A 20416-nucleotide genomic window follows, 5' to 3' on the forward strand; every position below is an offset into this window, starting at 1 on the left:
AAAAGAGATAAATTAATAAATTAATACAATTGTGTTCACAGGGCCCTTTGGCATGCCACCTTGTCAAAATCATTATCTTGTAAGACACATTCAGAATATTCAATGACCTTGTAGGACACATCCAGAAAATGAAATCACCTTGTAAGACATTTCCAGAAAATGAAATCACCTTGTAGGACAAATCCAGAAAATGAAATCGCCTTGAGGACAGATCCAGAAAATGAAATCGCCTTGTAGGACAAATCCAGAAAATTAAATCACCTTGTAGGACATATCCACAAAACGAAACCACCTTGTAGGACATACCCAGAAAATGAAATCACCTTGTAGAACACATCCAGAAAATCAAATCACCTTGCAGGACACATCCACAGAATGAAATCACCTTGTAGGACACATCCAGAAAATGAAATCACCTTCTAGGACACATCCAGAAAATGAAATCACCTTGTAGGACACATCCAGAAAATGAAATCACCTTGTAGGACACACCCAGAAAATGAAATCACCTTGTAGGTCATATCCAGAAAATCAATCACCTTGTAGGACAAATCCAGAAAATTCAATTACCTTGAAGGACACATCCAGAGGCGCCGACAAATCATTCTGGATCTCCTGCCGGATCTTCTCACTGTTAGCAAATTCTTCGTCCATGTTCATGTGCTTAGAGATCTCGTTCTGCTCGAACTGGTTGTTGAAGGGTGACGTGAAAATGGGGGGAGAGAAGATGGCGTTGATGGACGACGGCGTCGAGTCCTTCTCCATCAAGACGGCAGGGACGTCGTCAGGGACCTGCAGGAGATGGGGGGAAATGATTAAGGACGCGTCCTCCGGTTCGGTGACTCAGAAGGGCATATTAACATCACAGTCTTCGTGCTGACCCAACTTATAAATTACTGAGTTAGTCTGATTGAACTGTATTGATTTTCTCTTCAGTTGCAAACACTGCCACCCACTTTGTGTGTGTATGTGTGTATATGTATATGTATATATATATATATATATATATATATATATATATATATATATATATATATATATATATATATATAATAAATAAATATATTTATATATATATATATATACATATGTATATATATATATATATTATATAATATATATATATATATATATATATATATATATATATATATATATATATATATATATAGTGCAAAGTACACAAAACCTTCATAGAGTAAAAATTAATGTCTAGCCCATTTTCAACCGTTTTCAAACAACTCCAGACAATTATTAACATGGAAGCCATGAAAGTCATGCTAACCATTAAATTTAGAACACCTAAAGTTTGAAAGAAAAAACATATATATACAGTACACGTAATGTGCCAACAAATTTTTTTTATCCTAAACATTTTTTTTTAATATCACGTTTTCGTGCCAGTTATTACTGGGGATATTACAGCAGCCGCTGTAATCTCAGTTTACCAGTTAAAAAAATACTCATTCATTAATTTCATTCGTCAGATTCACACATTCAATATTACGCTCAATATTACAAACGACCATTGCGAAGGAACTTCACGTCATAACTCTAGGAGTTGCGAATATTTTCTGTATTATAATAATAATAATAATATAATAATAATAATGAAGAAATCCACAATGGTGTAAATGTGTATGTTTATGTGTATATATATATATATATATATATATATATATATATATATATATATATATATATATATATATATATACATACACATTTTTACACCATTGAACTTGGTAATATTCTGCAAAGATTCTTGCCAAATGTTACCCTTTGTATGACCTACAAAAATTCAAGTATTAATACCAGACATGTCGCCTGTACAACCTACAAAACCCTATAAATAAGCTTTTATCTGACAGACAAACATATTACATAGTGAAAACAACTTTACAAAACGTCAAATTAACCTAAGATTCCACACAGCCGCCCTGGCTAAATTCAGTGAGAATAGTGGGTGTAAAATAACTGGGAATGCGAAATTAACTTCATATGAACATGTTGAACTACGGTCTTTAGCTGCAAGGTTTATCACATATTGACATTATCATCGTAACCTTCCTAGAAACGCCAAAACGTGGAAAACAAAGGCTACATTTCAGAGACCAAGCTGTCTCTCTCCTCAGGCAAATGCTGATTCACTATTTACTGAGGAGAGATACAGTTTGGTCTCTGAAATACAACCTTTATTTTCCACATTTTGGCGTTTCTATGGGGTCCTTATATTTGATGGAATTCTGTTCTAACTGAAAATATTTCACAGTCATATACAGTATATATAATAAAAAATTTTCCAGCACACCATTTACAGCTCATGCATATTTGTTTAGAACTAAGACGGCATATCAAACTTTATAAAAATATATATATACATTCACCGGAATTACACTAACCACAGACTGAGAAAGGACACTTATAATAAAAAAGACCACAAAAGTGAAACATGCGTCATAATTATTATTAAAAGAAAAAGTATGTGTATTAATTGATGCAGTGAATTTTAATTTCAAACGTAAAAGCTTGAAAGAGATTTTTAAGCAGAAAATAAAGGAAGCATTCGGAATAGTTGCAAATGAATTATCTATTCAGAGTGGTTGGCCATTCTCTCTATCTTTCTCAGATGTTTTAAAAAATTGTTTTAATTCACTGATTTTACTGTTTAATGTTCAGAAAACGAACGCAAAGGGGGGGACACTAAGGATGTGAACACCAATCAAACCAGTGGATTCTACTTTTTGGACTACAGTAATAGACCGAATTGGAAAATGAATGGGCCTGCTCTAGAAATCATAAAAATAATAATAATAATCATCTCTTGGAACCAACTCAGCTACATTTAATTAAGAAGTCAGGTACAGCCACAGATCTCTTGAAACAAAGCGGAAAAACAAATAAAAAACAGATTTTTTGTTCATCAAAAAAGCCATGAAAAAAAAAAAAAAAAAAAAAAGACAAGAATGTAATAGAATTTTGATTCCTTACCAACCAACGGGTTTCAAAGAGTGGAATTTTTTTTATATATATATTCAGCCAACCACGATTCGTCACGGACACAGTCTCAGCCGATGAGGACAATTTTTTTCGTCGTACAAAAAAAGGAAGTGTCTTTTGAAAGTTTTTTTTATTAATGTCCCATCAAAACGAGGCCTTTTCGATACTCATGGAAGACGGAGAGGGCCAAACATGAGTCACTCTTCACAATTCGGGGGAACAATATTTTTAAGTGAAAGGAATGCAAGAAGTACTGGGGCTTTGTATAAAATAGTTTTTTTTCAGAGTTGAAATGGTTTTCAATTCACTTTTTTATTTAAATAGCACCACACGAGTTAGGATTTTTTAATGTTATTTTTTCCCACGTGTAAGAAAATAGCACTTAGGAGAACCTGTCTGTATGCATCTAGGTGATGTCTAAAAACCGTGAGCGGACGGAGTTATTAGTTGACAGAAAACAAAACAAGCTTTGCTGAGGACTGACTGACTTGGTTAACATACATCACTAGGGCGAAACGAAAACAAAAATATATATACATATGCAAAATGTACAGATTATATATAGTGTGTTCCACTGTCTGTTATGGTATGTTAAGGATCACTTTTTTTATTTTCTCTCATCATCATCAAAAAATCCCACAGACACCGTGGCCAATGATTCGCAATCTCAGTTGGGCGTTCCACAAACTTCCCTGTGGAACTGAAAATCAGCATTTTGATAGGAGACCAACACGTCATCAGGAAAATTCAGGTGGATAAGTCAAATGAGCTTCAAAATACTTTTTTTTTTTAATCACATCGCCAGGTGAAACAAACCAATAATGTGACTTCGTTACTCTACAGGAAGCAAATCATGAACTGAAAAACATATCTGCAAAAAGCTCTTGCAATGAAAGAGAACATTGCTGGAAATTATCATAAAGAAAAAGACCATACGCTCACATCATGATGCAAAGTGACTTTCATATGTATATAAAAAACAAAAATAATAATAATAATAATAGTATAGAAAACACAGACACGCACATCTAAAATTATCTCTATAACAGCCAATCATTGTCAATATTCAGATGATTAAAAATCTCTCTCTCTCTCTCTCTCTCTCTCTTTCTCTCTCTCCAAAGAAGAATGAAGGGAAGGGGGGTTACGTCCCCCGCTAATTACCTGTCCCTGGGCGATGCGTTGGGCTTCCTCCTCCATAAGGGTGGACACAGGGCGCAGGAAAACTACTACAGCAGTGATGTTGTCCTCGGAGCCAGTAGACCTTGCTGCTTCTACCAGGCAGCGACCAACACCGTCAGTGTCTCCTGCAGGAGAAAAATAAAACATTCATTTACTTCATTCAGAAATTCAAACAAAAATATACATTATCATTATTCAGAAGATGAACCCTATTTATACGGAACAAGCCCATATGGGCCACTGACTTAAAATTCAAACTTCCAAAGAATAATAATGCTATTATTATTATTCAAAAGATAAACCTTATTTATATGGAGCAATCCCATATGGGCCACTGAGTTGAAATTCAAGCTTCCAAAGAATATTATTATTACTATTAAATTATATATTATTATTATTAATCAGAAGATAAACTCTATTCATATAAAACAGGCCGACCACAGGGGCCACTGACTTGAAATTCAAGCTTCCCAAGAATATTAAGGTGTTCATTAGGAAGTGGGAGAAGAGACCTCACTTATTAAAAAGAAAAAAAAAAATTATAACAATTGTGTTGTGGCATCATTCAGACGATGAAACTGTGAAAAATAGTTACTCCAAATTATTTAAAGCGGAGATTCACAAATAAATGTACTAATGGCAAATAATGATTACTTACAGAACAAATATAAAACGATTTTTAATGTATAACCAACATTTCGACGGCCAGTGAATTTTAGCCACATTATTTCATTCCGATATTCACACCCAGAGACGCCAATGGAATGGAATGGAATGGAATGTAATGGAATAGAGAGTTTAGGCCAAAGGCCAAGGGCTGGGACCTATGAAGTCGTTCAACGCTGGAAAGGAAAGTGACAGTCAAAGGTCTGACAGGTGTAACATGAGGAAAACCTCGCAGTTGCACTATGAAATAACTGTTAGGGGAGGGTGGATAGCAAGATGGGAGTAAGATAATATGAATGGAGCACAGTAAAACGCCAATGGCAATAATCGATTTCTCAGGACATTCAAAAATGTTTATGGTGAAGTGCCAAAGAAATTTTTATAGAATTCTAATAGAGAAACTTACAATTTTTTTTATAGAAATCTAATATAGAAACGTACAGAATTTTTTGTATAGAATTATAATAGAGAAACGCACAAATTTTTTTTTATAGAATTCTGATATAGAAACGTACAGAAAATTTTTTTTATAGAAATCTAATTTAGAAAAGTACAGAAAATTAAATAAATATAAACTATATTAACACCCATTTTGCTTATTCCCTCTTCATCTCGAACATAAATTTTCGTAAAGTACCGAATTGCTCAATAATGATTTTACATGGATGCCTTATGTCTGAGGATGGAGCGGACTGTAAAAGAATCTGCATTCTTTACGTAAAAAAAATAATTTAACGTGTTTTTGAGGATTGCCGAACTTTTGAATTATGTGACTGTAATGGAGTTACGGAAAACTATTGCAAGCAGAAAAATTTATCTTAAAATACGAGTTCAACCCTGTTTAATCGATACAAACATTCGAGGAGAGAGAGAGAGAGAGAGAGAGAGAGAGAGAGAGAGAGAGAGAGAGAGAGAGAGAGAGAGAGAGAGAGAATGTATCAATATAAAATTTGGAGAAAAAAATTTAATGCAAAATTTCGGAGAGAGAGGGATTTATCAATATAAAAATTCACAGAGAGAGAGAGAGAGAGAGAGAGAGAGAGAGAGAGAGAGAGAGAGAGAGAGCGAGAGAGAGAGAGAGAGAGAGAGAGAGAGTATCAATATAACATTCGGAGAAAAAAAATTTAATACAAAATTTCGGAGAGAGAGAGAGAGAGAGAGAGAGAGAGAATAAGGGCCAGAGACGTGAGGCACTCTGGTTGAGAAGCACGCCGCCTACCTTTCCAATTAACTCGTTCAGCACTTGAGGGGGGGAAAAAAAGTAATGAAGAGGGGAGTGAAGTGGAGCGAGAGAGGGAAAAATAAGGGGAGGAGGAGGAGGAGAGAGAGGGAGAGTCCCTACATCTACAAAGAGAGCTGAAATGCAAACAAGAGCCCTATAATCTCACACGAAAAGGGGACGAACTCACACACAAGGTGATGACTGAAAGCCTCCGTTAGTATAATAATTTTAGATTCGAAGATGTGACACAAATAGAATTTAAATGAAAGGAAACTAGAATAAAAGGAAGGGTAAAGGTAAATACATTTCTTGAGACTACCGATGGCTTAAGTGAAAGTAGGTCTTATTTGTAGTGTTTTCTGACTGGTTTTACTTTCTATTTCGAAATTTAAAGAAAAACACTGACGGAAAACAGCTTTTATACAGCAATCTTGCATTTCTCGCTTCCCGACTGATTCTCGTACGTAAATCCGACGTCACAACCTTCAAGGTCACCATAATGATAAACATACAGGTAATAGCGTAACAAAACTGATAACAATTACTGAGTATGAAAGGAAATAATTCCACGTCAATAATGAAATTTACAATACAGAGGACTGAAGAGTATGAAGATTTTTGGGATTCCAACCAGCCTCTTCACATAATAAACAAATGACACTCACTAATGACCCCCAACTGATGATTTCCCTACAGATACCATGAATGCTAGGGTTGGAAGATGATGATGATGACGAATTACTAAGAATATGATTTCGGTTTTGGGTAACGGGGAGAATTCAATACCCCAGACTGACATTTTCAAATCGAAAGTAAACTGAATTGAAGTATAAAAAAAAATGTTTGAATATGTACGCAAGAAACATATATATACTGTATATGTATACAGTATATTCACACGAGACACCACCCGTCAGCCGGTTAGCGGCAGGCAGCAGCCTACCGGCGAACACCAGGCATGCATCACCTTTCTCTCTCTCTCTCTCTCTCTCTCTCCCTCTCTCTGCAGATCACGCCATCCTCCGAGGCTTCTTCCTACCCACCTTAATCATCAGCTAGTTTCCATCCCTCCCGCTTGCCAACACTCCTTCCAGCGAGTCTTACTGTTACTCAGTCTTACCCTCTTCCTTCTCAACTCTTTCTCCTTAGCTCACTGAGTGACCGATCACAACATACAACATGGGAGGTGTAACTACTGTATCTTTGATGCCACGTATATCAATATATAATCTAATAATCGACATCCTTCTAGGTAAAAATTATCAATTCTGACAAATTCAACTTATCTCTCATCTTGATACTACGAAATGATCGGGAAAACATTTTCTAAAGCAGAAAAAAAGAGGATTAGGCCTATGTATTGACAAACCATCTAGTCCCACTTCCGGTTAAATTGAACTAATATAGACTAAAATTCTCTGTGCTGCGATTGAGTGAATCTAGATACTACGAAATGATCGGGAAAACATTTTACAAAGCAAAAAAAAAGAGGATTAGGCCTATATATTAACAAACCATCTAACAAATCAAAACAAAACCAGCTGGAAAACAACACAAAACAGCTATTCTACGCAGCAAACCTTGGTTACCCTACAATAGCAAGCGATGACACAAATACCTAACAAGACGACACCAGATTACCCTACATTGTAAAAGCCTTACAAGATGCAGAGACCTCATTACAACAGCGAGTATTCAGCATTCCTGAGAAACCTCGTGAGGTAATAAATACGTGACGTGTACCAAGTAAACCAAAGGTGACTAACTGAGAACCCTTGACTCAAACGCGCATCAAATTGAGAAGCTGTGTAACAGCTGCTGGCGTTGTTGCAATGTTGTCCAAAACGAGACCACCTCGCTCTCTTTCTCTGCCTTTCGTAGCTGGCAGTTTCTGATAACTGGTCTCCACTTTCTGTATTTCCTATTAGCTTCTGTTACTTCTTTCGAATGAACGCCGTAATATTCTTTGGAAGCTTGAATTTCAAGTCGTGGCCCCCTGTGGTGGGCTTGTTCCGTAGGAATTGGGTTCTCATGAATAATAATAATAATAATAATAATAATAATAATAATAATAATAATAACAACTTTATACACGTGGTCTGCCTATGTTCCTAAGCCAAGGCACCAAGGGCATCTTGTAAAACAGGATACAACCATTCAAAATGGGATCCAATCGCTTCAGCTTGCAAGGCAACATGGCAATATACCGAAATTGCATCACTGAGTCCCAAGGCCCAATCACAGCGTCCGGCCTATTCCAGCCTGAATATTCAGCCTGACAAAATAAAAGTGACACAGGGACAGGAAATTACAAGACCCCTAATTGCCTGGGAAACAATCACCCGAATTAACAGCAACAACAGTAATGGCTGAAATAAATAACGGGAGGACATTGTTAACAACACCACGGCCATAAAATAAGGCATTCGCCACCTGCCGATTCATTAGTGCCTTCCACTGAAATGACAGCACATCACATTACCCCCAAACACACACACACACACACACACACACACACACAGAGAGAGAGAGAGAGAGAGAGAGAGAGAGAGAGAGAGAGAGAGAGAGAGAGAGAGAGAGAGAGAGAGAGAGGCAGTTTCAGACTAACGTAACTGTAAAATGACTGTAGTGTTCTGAACCACACCAGTACAGAGAGATCGCAATGGCCTGACAGTCATTTACAGCTTTCTTTGGCTCGACATTTTATTGCCCTTCGTAAAGACATTCAACACTTCCAGAATAAATCTGAAGACGAAGAAGAGGAGCTAGATTCCTTCACGCTTTCACACGCACACACACACACACATCTCTTTCTCTCTCATTCCTTCCGAACACGGGCCACGGCTTGCAACACCGGCATAATCACGATGCGTGAAACACACACACACACACACACACACACACACACACACACACACCAAGCGAACTGCATGCCGAACACCGGCCGAAGTTTCCACGGCTTCATACGAACTATATTCGTCAACAGTCGTCGACTTCTTCTTTCGTGTGGTGGTTAAAACTTCAGGCATTGGTAAACTAATCAGGTTTCAGAGGCCGTGTCCACACAGATGCACTGAAAGCAATTGCAAGAACAGCATGCAGACCTTGTCTCTTCTCTCTCTCTCTCTCTCTCTCTCTCTCTCTCTCTCTCTCTCTCTCTCTCTCTTTCCTGGTGATGCTTGCCCGATTACCACTCGCTCATACTATTACTATTTTTACTACTAGTAGTAGTACTACCACCTCGACCCCTAATCCAGGATCCACTAGTGTTACGACACTCAGTGGCTGGTCGTATCAGATGACACGATCCTTGTGTTATGGAAGTGTTTGGGGCAGGGAGCCGTGGAGGAAAATGCGTCATGCCGAGAGAGAGAGAGAGAGAGAGAGAGAGAGAGAGAGAGGAAAACCTGAACCAATAAGGGGTTGTGCTTCTAAAACCACTTGCAACATCTCTATTTGTGATGCTTTTTCTTTGGTCATTTAACTTTGTCATTTGTATGTGGTAACTATTAAACTGACATGACGTCATTTACTCTTGAATTGTGCGTAATACCACCGACTGCAGACAGTTGTAATGTCATCTACTTACGACATTTTAGTCCTTTGCGTGTGTTAACTGTGAGGTCAATTATTTATGCAAGTGATCACATTCATTAGACATGACATCCGCATGAAAATGTGACGTCATGTACTCATGACACTGACATGACCATTTTCTCATGTCTGTTATTTTCTCACAACAGCGCAATTATTCGTGACATACGTACGGCCATTTAAGACATTTGTACGCCCATTTGCTTAATATACTTCTCATGGCGTCCAAAAGGTCATTTCCTCAAATCGTACTCAGCCTAACACACTCACACACCTCCAATTTCACGTTCCTCCTCCTCTTCCTCCTCCCCTTGCAGTGCATTTTTTTTTTTCTTTTTTACGCTAACCGCGAAAAAGAGCTTCGTCACTGCTGCTGCTTTTTGACACAATCGTCGCCTGACGCACCACTAAACACCTTTTCATTTAAGAGTGGGGGGTTAATACCCTCTGCAGACACGGCTCTCAGGGAATCTGACACACCTGCAAGCGAGACGAATGCTTACCGACAGAGAACAAGATTCTTTTTACCGAATGCCATGAGAAGGAACGGACAAAAATAAAAATAAGGAAGCAGAGATACAAATTCAAGTTAAAAGATTAAACGAATGCATTTAGGATTCATTTAGGCCGATACTACCGGCGTCTGAACTGCGTATTACCTTTAGATGCACAACACTCCTTCAAGACTTCAGGACAACTCGAAGTTTTTCAGAAGACAAGAGGCAACTCTTACCAAGGCGGGTCCTACTGTCTCAACTGTAAGCACTCCAGAAACGAAGTGCTTGTTGTCAAGACTGTTCGAGCATTGAGCACAATAAGCGTCGTAAATTCACGAAAAAATACCCGTTCCAGTCCCCCACCCCCCCTTCTCTCTCTCTCTGGACATCAAGCTCCTTCCAATAAAAAAAAAAAAGAATCAAAACACAACAGTTAAGACTAGCGTGTAAATATAGACCTACAACCACAGAGTCGCTCAACCAAAGAAATTTTCCTCACGGAAAAAAACTAAGTTTTTCCCCCCAAAAAAACTTTATATCACACTGCCAAGCAAAATAATTCCACTAAGGACCCGGGAACATTTCCCGTCATCTTCCAAAAACTGCCACAAAAGGTGAATAAATTCAGTGTCCAAGGTTCCAGTCACCTGACAAAAGGAGCAAGTGTAATCCGCTGTGGAAGTTCCGAAGGAGTCTAAAATCAACGGCAGGATCCTCTCCTTCGATGAACGAGAGACCCACTTCGCTCAAGTCCTCCTGCCGGGAAGGTTGTGTGGGCCACGCAAATGCACAGATACAAATACACTCATCACAAGCACAGCCCCGTACTTGCATTCACCCCCATCGTCATCCCTGGGCTGTGCTTTCTCTCTCTCTCTCTCTCTCTCTCTCTCTCTCTCTCTCTCTCTCTCAGACACATTCACATGATCAGTGTTGGGTTGTTCTACACTCGGCTTCTGTTTAGTTTTACAATGCTGCCAACGTCAGACTCATAAAAAAAAGGGTTTTAATATTTCAAGACCGAATTACACGTCAGAATGCGTGGCATGAGTCTAAATGTAGGACTAGGGGTTAATCGGGAAAAGAAAGCCCCATGTGTAAAACCATTCGGCTTGGTTGTAGTATACAAGCAGGTCATCCACTGAAGCCGACAACAACGCCCCCAAGCTACATTTCTCTCTCTCTCTCTTTCTATACAAATACATATACACAACAAAGCGTGTCAACAAAACGCGTCACCTTCCTAAGGACACCTAGAAAACGCGTTAACTGAAGAGTTTCTAGAGCAAGCACATTAAACAAGTGAGATAAAAGTACCTTATTTCTACTTCACGCCCTCAAACCAACGATTTAACCGAAATCAATCGCGGTTTTCCTTCTGAACAGACCAATATACACCTAGCTGATCAATATGTGCTATTAGATCACAGCAGGTGAACAAAAAAGTTATTCGGGTGATAACGTCTGGTGCGATGAAGGGTGGAGGAGGAGGAGGAGGGAGGGAGATGAAGCGGCAATGAGGGCGTGGACGGGAGATAGGGCGTTAGGATGAAGGAGGGGGAGGGGGAGGAGAGAGGGAGATGAAGGAAAGAGAGAGGGGGCAGACGAATGAGTCACAGAGGGCGGGCGGGTGGGTGGCTGAGGACGGTTACAGTAGGGGATTGCGAAGTCTCCGCCTACCCCCTCCCCCACCAACCTCCTCCGAAATCGCTCAGACGGGACACGCTGCCCTCTACCCTAGCCCGGGTCCCACCGCTTCTTTTCCTAACCGACAAACGGCTGAATGATGTGTTGCTTTGGCTTCATGATTCATCGAGAAAATTCTCTACTGAATTCACTTTCAGCTGAGGAGTTTGTAAATCTATAATGCACAATTCAAACCCTGTCAAGTTCTGATGCTGTCCTGTAAATGATCTGTGTACTTTAATTTACATCTCTGCACAAAGCTTGGTACTGAATAATAACTCAGGTATAGCGATAAACACCGATTATTTGGTATTCACTTTATTAATCAGCCCAAGAAGGGGATCTGTGTAAACTAGAGTCTGCCTCATACCATAACAGACACTATTTCTACAGAAGTAGGTAAACAAGTGATTATCTGCTATTTTTAACTATCCATTGTATTCCTAAGGTCCGAGAAGTAAATATGTGTGTGTGTGTGTGTGTGTGTGTGTGTGTGTGTGTGTGTGTGTGTGTGTGTGTGTGTGTATCAGAAGAGAGAGAAAGAGGGGGAGGGAAGGATGTGAGATAAGAGAAAATTCTCACTTTCCAAGATATAAAACGCCGATTGTCTCTTTTATCTCAGCATTATCACCAACATTGTACGACTCGTGTTTCCATTTGAGATTTTATTCTGTCATCGTTATTAATAGAATCTCTCGGGGTTCAAGGACATTGTTCTAAAGAATCTAAACAGTAAAAAAAAGCTGTTTAGCTTCTACAGACGGTAAAAATCAACATATAACAAATAGATGAATATCATTAACTTAAAAAAACTGGGCTAAAATTCTACAGTCAATCACCGATCAGATGAAACCGAGTCAAAACAGCCCAAAACGAAAGCATAAAATAAGATAAAATATGAGATAACGTAAGATAAAACATATCTGATACAGCATAGCACTTGAAACTGTACCGATATCAGTCCAATTTGGAAGTAAAACTATGACTAAGTGCATTGGAAGCGTGAACAGTCATACGGTTAATTTTCTTTACAAATATCCAGGTCAAAGGTTAATGATCATCATAAGGATACGAAGTATTCACTCTTCAAGTGTCCCTCTAATAAACATGTAATCAAGCAATTAAAAAAACATTAATAATATTAAATAACCTTTCCTTTCAGCAGTTTCATAAAACAATGCCTAAACACTAACCAAGGCCGTACAAAGCTTAGTATTCATTAAAGCATTTCTTCTAATTGCCTCTATCATCGAAAAGAACTAATAGTAACATAGGACTATAGAGTGATGCTCGTTGGTTTGCAAGCTGGACCGTAACAACTATTCGACCAAGCTTCGGAGCCCAAGTTACTGGCACACCATGAGCAGTGGTGCTTAATGAAGTAATTCAAAAAAGACAATAATGAGCTTGGAAGACCATTAAAATCACTAAGATTCGCCTTACGTGCCAAACGTCTAGAAAGTGTTATTCCCACCCGAATGACCCCACCACTCTTATTCTTCCGAAAAAAACAGGACAACCATCCATTGAGCAAAGTGCCGCTGGAATTTTACAAGTTTCTGAGCATTTTCATAAGAGTGAAAGGTGTGCCGTTTCCTCATCCATTCTACCTTGAGGATATTGTTGTGTTACCCACAAAAGAGAACAGGGTCGAAAATATATATTTCTTGTTTCCTTAAATCCTTACAAGAAGTTTGTTGTAAAAAAAAAATCTCCAGGAAGGATTTCAAAGTAATAAATTAAATTAGAACCTACATTAAGAGTATTTTATTCAGACAAAGTAAAACTTTTACGGATATTTATCACGGTGGACATATTTGTAGATGTAGAGGCCGGCTCTCCATTCTAGACACATATATGTGCAGTTACTTGTGATATATTCAATTGTATATATGTATACGTGTATGTATATGTATGTGTATAGAGAGAGAGAGAGACCACGGCCCCTTAATGATCCTCACATTTCTGTGGTGAATCTCGAAGGGGAACCGGAGAAGGTATAGTCCCTACCTTGTCCTTCTCACATGCACACACTCAGCATTCCCGCCTCCCCCCCCCCTTACTTCGGCCTAAAGCCTGCGTGCGCGCGCCCTTCCTCCTTCGCCTTTCCCTTTTTCCTGTCATAAAGGCAACATCTGGTTCCTGTCTTCCTGTGATCGATAGGCCTATTGTCCCCAAAGGTAAAGCCACAAACTAAACCGCACCGAAGCCTTCATTCTCACCGCGGAGAACAATTCCTAGGCGATGTAGTCTAACCTGAAAGCCACTTTATATAGGCTCACGACCGGTTGTGAGTCTATATAAAGTGTTTTTTAGGTTAGACTACATAGGACAGTAATTCACAGGGAAAAACAACTCACATCTACGGTGTAATAATTCTGATTTATTTTTTTTTTGAAGCATTGGCATTGGATCGGCCATCATTTCTTAGCTCTAGAACAGATATATAGGTCATCGTATATACTGCAGTCTCTCTCTCTCTCTCTCTCTCTCTCTCACACACACACAAATAGGACGCACCTATTTCCACAATTCCAGTTTACCCGAAGCCAAATGTATTTCCCGGAAAGGTGTGAATTCTTGCAACCAAGAGAACGAAAACGCCATCACTTTGGCCATCTGTTAAGCGTTAAACATCTTACAGAACTCTTCTTCCCTACCCAATGAAAAAATAACATTTCACACACACACACACACACACACACACACACACACACACACACACACATATATATATATATATATATATATATATATATATATATATATATATATATACATATATATATATATGAGCCCATAAAACGCCAAAATGTAGAAAGTAAAGGCTATATTTCAGAGACAAAACTATCTCTCTCCTCAGTTTGTGTATATTTATATACAGATACCGTACTTAAATATATAGACATATATACATATATATACATACATACATATGTATATAAGGAGTATCGTCCTCTAGATAAGAAAGAAGCCTAGCAAGTGAGTCTATGTATAATGAGGTAACAGTGTGTGCACGTAACCAATCGGAAATGACGCAATCAGGTACAGCTGCACCTGCCAACCCCCCAACCCCCTTTCCTCCAACCCGACCCCTATACCCCTCCCCCCCAAGCACAAAACAACAGATATTTACAACCCTGCACATGACTGTGCCCTGACTTTTTTAAATATATTTCTTTCTCCTCATACATGGCAAAATGTCATTTTAACTTACAACATATTGATAAATATATAAAATTATATATATATATATATATATATATATATATATATATATATATATATATATACATATATATATATATATATATATATATATATATGTATATATATATATATGTATATACATATATTTGTATATGTATATATATATATATATATATATATATATATATATATATATATATATATATATATATAGAGAGAGAGAGAGAGAGAGAGAGAGAGAGAGAGAGAGAGAGAGAGAGAGAGAGAGAGACTGACTTCAAGTGTCTCTCAGAAGCGCACGAGACACACTTACAACGACCATGACAACATGAAAACGAACCATGTGGTAATGAGCACTTTGTCAGACACTTGATAACTGGCAGACGCAACTTTTAGTATAGGTCAAAATAAAAATAAAAAAATTAACAGCTACAGGGACAAGCCCACCACAGGGGCCACTGACTTGAAATTCAGGCTTCCAAAGATTATTATTATTATTATTATTATTCATTAGATGAACCCTATTCATATGGAACAAGCCCATCAAAGGGGCCACTGACTTGAAATTCAAGCTTCCAAAGAATATTATTATTATTCCAAAGAATATAATGCTCATTAGGAAGGAAGAGAAGGTAAAGGAAAATACAGAAAGAAGAGATCTCACTTATTAAAAAGAAAAATTAAATTAATAAATAGATAATAATGTATTAAAATACCAACCAATACTGAAAGCGATGATTCTGCAATAACAACACCTGACACTTTCTTCTCTCTCTCTCTCTCTCTCTCTCTCTCTCTCTCTCTCTCTCTCTCTCTCTCTCTCTTTTTGTCGTTGGTACGTTTGGTTTAAGGAAAGGAAAACTGGTCAAATCATTACATACCACAGTTTCCTAACCTGAGGCTACTTTTGCTCCGAATAATATTACACCATCGGTACAAATGTACTTTCATAAAATGACTTTTTCTTCCACAATTATGATAAACAGGGTTTTTTTTTTATATGTGAAAGGTTGTGAAAGATTCTAAGTAATGATGATTAATTTCACAACCAAAAATAAATAATGATACACTTAGGTAAATACATTATTACTCCCGAAAACTGGTTATTGAGAAGTAAAAATTATGGAATACTTTGATTCATTGAGCATAAATTCTGTACGCTGCCTTAATTTAAACAAAATACTTCTCTTACTACAAAGCAAACGAAAACAAGTCCAAGGATGAAAACGCTTTCTCTCTTTCAAACGAAATCCAACTGTGCTATTAGCATTCAGTAACTGTAATTCAATTGGTGTATCTTGTTCTTAGAAAAAGCTACCAACAAAATTCTGCAAACATATTACAATGGAATCGCACACACACACACAGGACTAGAGAAATTTTACCAATTAAGTTTTCCCCCTTAAAACCAAAACTAGAACAAATCAAAATCAGATTAAGAAGTAGCAAAAGAAAAAATATGATAATTATATCTACACAGAAGCTTATAAAGAATGAGGTCTCCACACTCTCCTGATTTATTCTCACGAAACCAAAAAGGATTGTTTATGTAAATGGCACAGAGAGAGAGAGAGAGAGAGAGAGAGAGAGAGAGAGAGAGAGAGAGAGAGAGAGAGAGAGAGACTCGATTCGGTTTGACGCGGAAGGTTAATTGTATTCAAACGCTCACCATCATAAAGTGTGTGTGAGAGAGAGAGAGAGAGAGAGAGAGAGAGAGAGAGAGAGAGAGAGAGAGAGAGAGAGAGACATGTCCTTGCAAAGTCTAAAATCTTCCCACACCATACATCCCACAAGTAGTCTGCGACCCGCGGGAATAAAGAATACCTTATCCAGTTACTGCGCAAAAAAACCTCTCCTCGCGACTATGCGCGGATAGGCTAAAAAAGACACACCCTGACAGATTCTACCCTTTTGGACTTCAAGACAGACTCTCGGTGGGTTTAAGTCTCTCCGCTGTAGTCCCGTCTGTTTGGGAATGTCCTTATTTCCATTCCTATCAGGCCATAAGCGATCACAATCTCTAGACGTCGAGGCTTCGACTATGACCGTCCACTGTTGCTGTGGTATGTCTTCACCCAAGGCAGAAATGCAAGCAGGGAAATGAGGATCTTCCAGTGTCTCCAAGTCGATGCTTTGTGGGTAATTTAATAAAAAGACAAACAATGATAGCACACAATGTTGAATTCAAACAAAGGATGAGCATAAACAGCAAAAAAATAAATAAGTAAAAATTATGATACTCTACACCAGCTAAGGATATATTGGCCCATACACTACAAAAGGGCGTAGATCAGAAAAAAACTGAAGCAATAAGATCTCTGGCGTCTGACAACACGCCTACCTTAACCGTAAAATTAAAAAAAAAAAAAATTATCACCGCATAAACAAGGCATTCATCAGTCAGTTACCCAGTCATCGAGCCCACGAGGGTAGAAAGCGATTTGACATGTGTTACCGACACAAATTCTCGGGTATCCATTTTCCTCCAGTTCCTCGTACACTCCTCACACCTGTAGGTTAGATTCGGTGGGTATCAGCAAATACCCACGAAAACAAATCGCCCGTTACGACTAAAATTAAAAGGCGAATGAAACGGGTCCATTTTAAACAAGAAAGCTCGGAAACTAATCGAACCGGCGCCCGAAAACGAACCAGGTGCGGGAATGGTACCTTCCGTGTGGTGGGTGACATAACAACGACGGGTGATGATGCAAACGAGACACGAGAGAAGAAAGATGGAAAACCTGAGTAAAGGGAAAATGGATGGGGGAGAAGAGGGGAGAGAGAGGGGGACAATGCTGAACATACTGAGTCACAGACCTGTTCTGCTACTTTCTCAACACAGGCACAGGCGAAGAAGAAGGCGGCTTATATCAATTTAACAATGCATTGTATATGTATATATATATATATATATATATATATATATATATATATATATATATATATATATATATATATATACACACACACAAATACGCAGATAATATAGATCGATAGACAGAAGACAGAGATAGACAGAGAATAGCAAGCGCTCAACCGCAAGATCCCAGGACAGCTGTGCAAGTTCACCATTATTTCAGTAACGATGAACAACAAAACCCATTTCTAAAATTCGTCACTACACCATCTCGCGTGCCTTCTCTTACACTGCAAGCAAGCAAGCAAGCAAGCAAGCAAGCAGCAGAAGCAGAATACAGCAGGCACTCCTATTTTGAGCTCGCAAAACAATGCATATGTTCGTAGCAATGTGGAATTGTTAGATTCCTTGAAAGTGTCAAATTATAGTCATGTATTGCTGGGAAGCGATTAAAGAGAATTCCTGAAAATTCCTATTTAACAGATTTGTGTAAATCTGGGATCCTACTCTCACCCAAAACTACTTAGAATAAGTAATTCCACAACAGTTCAGAAAAGTATTATTTTTCTCAGCGAGACAATGGTGAAGTAACCTACCAAAATAGAATCTACATCACAGCGCAAGTGTTTGTACGAATGGCGTGCCTTCGACATCGTCCTAAAACGAAAGCTAAATGTTTGATTGTTATCCCTTTAGAGAACGTAAGGAAGTTAGAAAGCCTATACCATGAAGTAAATATAGTAAGTATTCTTGTTATGCAATACTAAATGAAACGCTTAATGGAACTTCTTACAGTCAGATAAGGGAAACAATGAAATACGTAAAAGATACGCCGAAATTGGCGCAATCGAGTTTTCTGTACAGCCGCTACAGCGTATAATCAACGCCACCGAAAATAGATCTATCTTTCGGTGGTCTCGGTATAATGCTGTAAGAGCAGCGGCCAGCGAAACTTTAACCACGGCCAGGTGGTGGACTATCCTACATCGTTGCCAGACGCACGATCATGGATAACATTAACCTTAAATAAAATGAAAACTACTGAGGCTAGAGGGCTGCAATTTGGTATGTTTGATGGCTGGAAGGTGGGTGATCAACATACCGATTTTCAGCCCTCTAGCCTTAGTAGTTTTTAAGATCTGAGGTCGGACAGAAAAAGTGCGGACGGACAGACAAAGCCGGCACGACAGTTTTCTTTCACAGAAAGCTGAAAATGGATAAATCTTTGAGCAGAAGGATTTTATGAATATGAAATCTACCAACTCATGTAACCGATTGTCTATGCATCTCAAAATGAGATTGGATACAAGTACCTATCGATAAGCCCATATGAAGGCCGTCTGGTCTACAAATAGGGTCTTCCTCTGGAGTTCTATTTGATACAAGGATTCGCACTGAATGAATTATAATGCCGTTATATTCAAACCGGATTAATTAATCTGGGAAAAAGAATAATAACAATACTAACATACGTTTCCGCAGACTAATGTCTTAACAGCAATGGTTATCGATTCTGTGGTTAAGTTAAACGAGTGAAGGCTAAGTTAAATAACTGAAGGCTAAGTTAAACAAGTGAAAGCTAAGTTAAACAAGTGAAGGCTAAGTTAAAAAATTAAGACTAAGTTAAATACGTGAAGACTAAGTTAAATAAGTGAAAACTGCTAAGTTAAATAAGTGAAGACTATGTTAAACGAGTGAAGGCTAAGTTCAACAAGTGAAGACTAAGTTAAACGAGTGGAGGCTAAGTTAAACAAGTGATGGCTAAGCTACACACGTGTAGGCTAAGTTAAACAAGTGAAGGATAAGTTAAACAAGTGAAGACCAAGTTAAACAAGTGAAGGCTAAGTTAAACAAGTGAAGACCATGTTAAACAAGTGAAGGCTAAACACGAACTTTTTCTGAACCACAAGAGACAGACAAAATCTCCAGCCAAAGAACATGAACATTCAAACCAAATGGTGTTAAGTACCTCAGCTGTGAACAACTTCATAAAGCATACACCACGAGAACAAGAGAATTATCATGCAAACCGACCACGTAGTTACCCTTCAGGTAACTAAATGGTTACTTGCATAACGGCAATAGACAAGAATACGAGGCTACATGGAGGTATGTGCACTTTTATGCATATATAGATATATATACACAAAAATGAATTTGCATATTTTTCAGCATCAAGGTCTATCATCATTTATTAACCTATATTTAGGAAGAATAAAGAATAATTCTATACTGAATAACATGTACGGGGAAAGCTGAATTTCATAGTGGCATATCCTAACACCTGTGATCACAAATACAGTATATTGAAGTTCATCGTAGGAAAAGGCTTTTTTTTCGTGTTCCATTGAATTTCTACAATGTCCATCAATATCTTTGTTCAATTCATGCTTGCATGATATAAGCACTACACAAGTATATAAACAATGCAAACAATAACTTAAACAATTCAAACAAAAACGTACATAGACAACAAAAAACACAAAAACCTACATAGAC

The 20416-nt window shown here is 38.0% G+C and overlaps 1 protein-coding gene across 9 annotated transcripts in view; it reads right to left on the reverse strand.

Annotated features, from left to right (window-relative positions):
* The window catches only part of LOC136825801 (uncharacterized), a 682034-nt gene that overhangs the window by 38836 nt on the left and 622782 nt on the right, over positions 1-20416 (reverse strand). For 6 of the 9 annotated variants that reach the window (XM_067082714.1, XM_067082715.1, XM_067082720.1 and 3 more), the window contains 2 exons: positions 4165-4307; positions 571-792 (listed from right to left, as the gene is read on the reverse strand). In XM_067082714.1, coding sequence (XP_066938815.1) covers positions 571-792; positions 4165-4307 — 365 coding nt within the window. Of the gene's footprint in view, positions 1-570; positions 793-4164; positions 4308-10323; positions 10462-10808; positions 11011-20416 lie in introns of those variants that run through there. The other 3 variants (XM_067082716.1, XM_067082722.1, XM_067082721.1) reach the window with 3 other exon arrangements.

The sequence above is a fragment of the Macrobrachium rosenbergii genome, chromosome 39 (assembly GCF_040412425.1).
Source record: "Macrobrachium rosenbergii isolate ZJJX-2024 chromosome 39, ASM4041242v1, whole genome shotgun sequence".
In the NCBI taxonomy this organism is placed as follows: Eukaryota; Metazoa; Arthropoda; class Malacostraca; order Decapoda; family Palaemonidae; genus Macrobrachium; species Macrobrachium rosenbergii.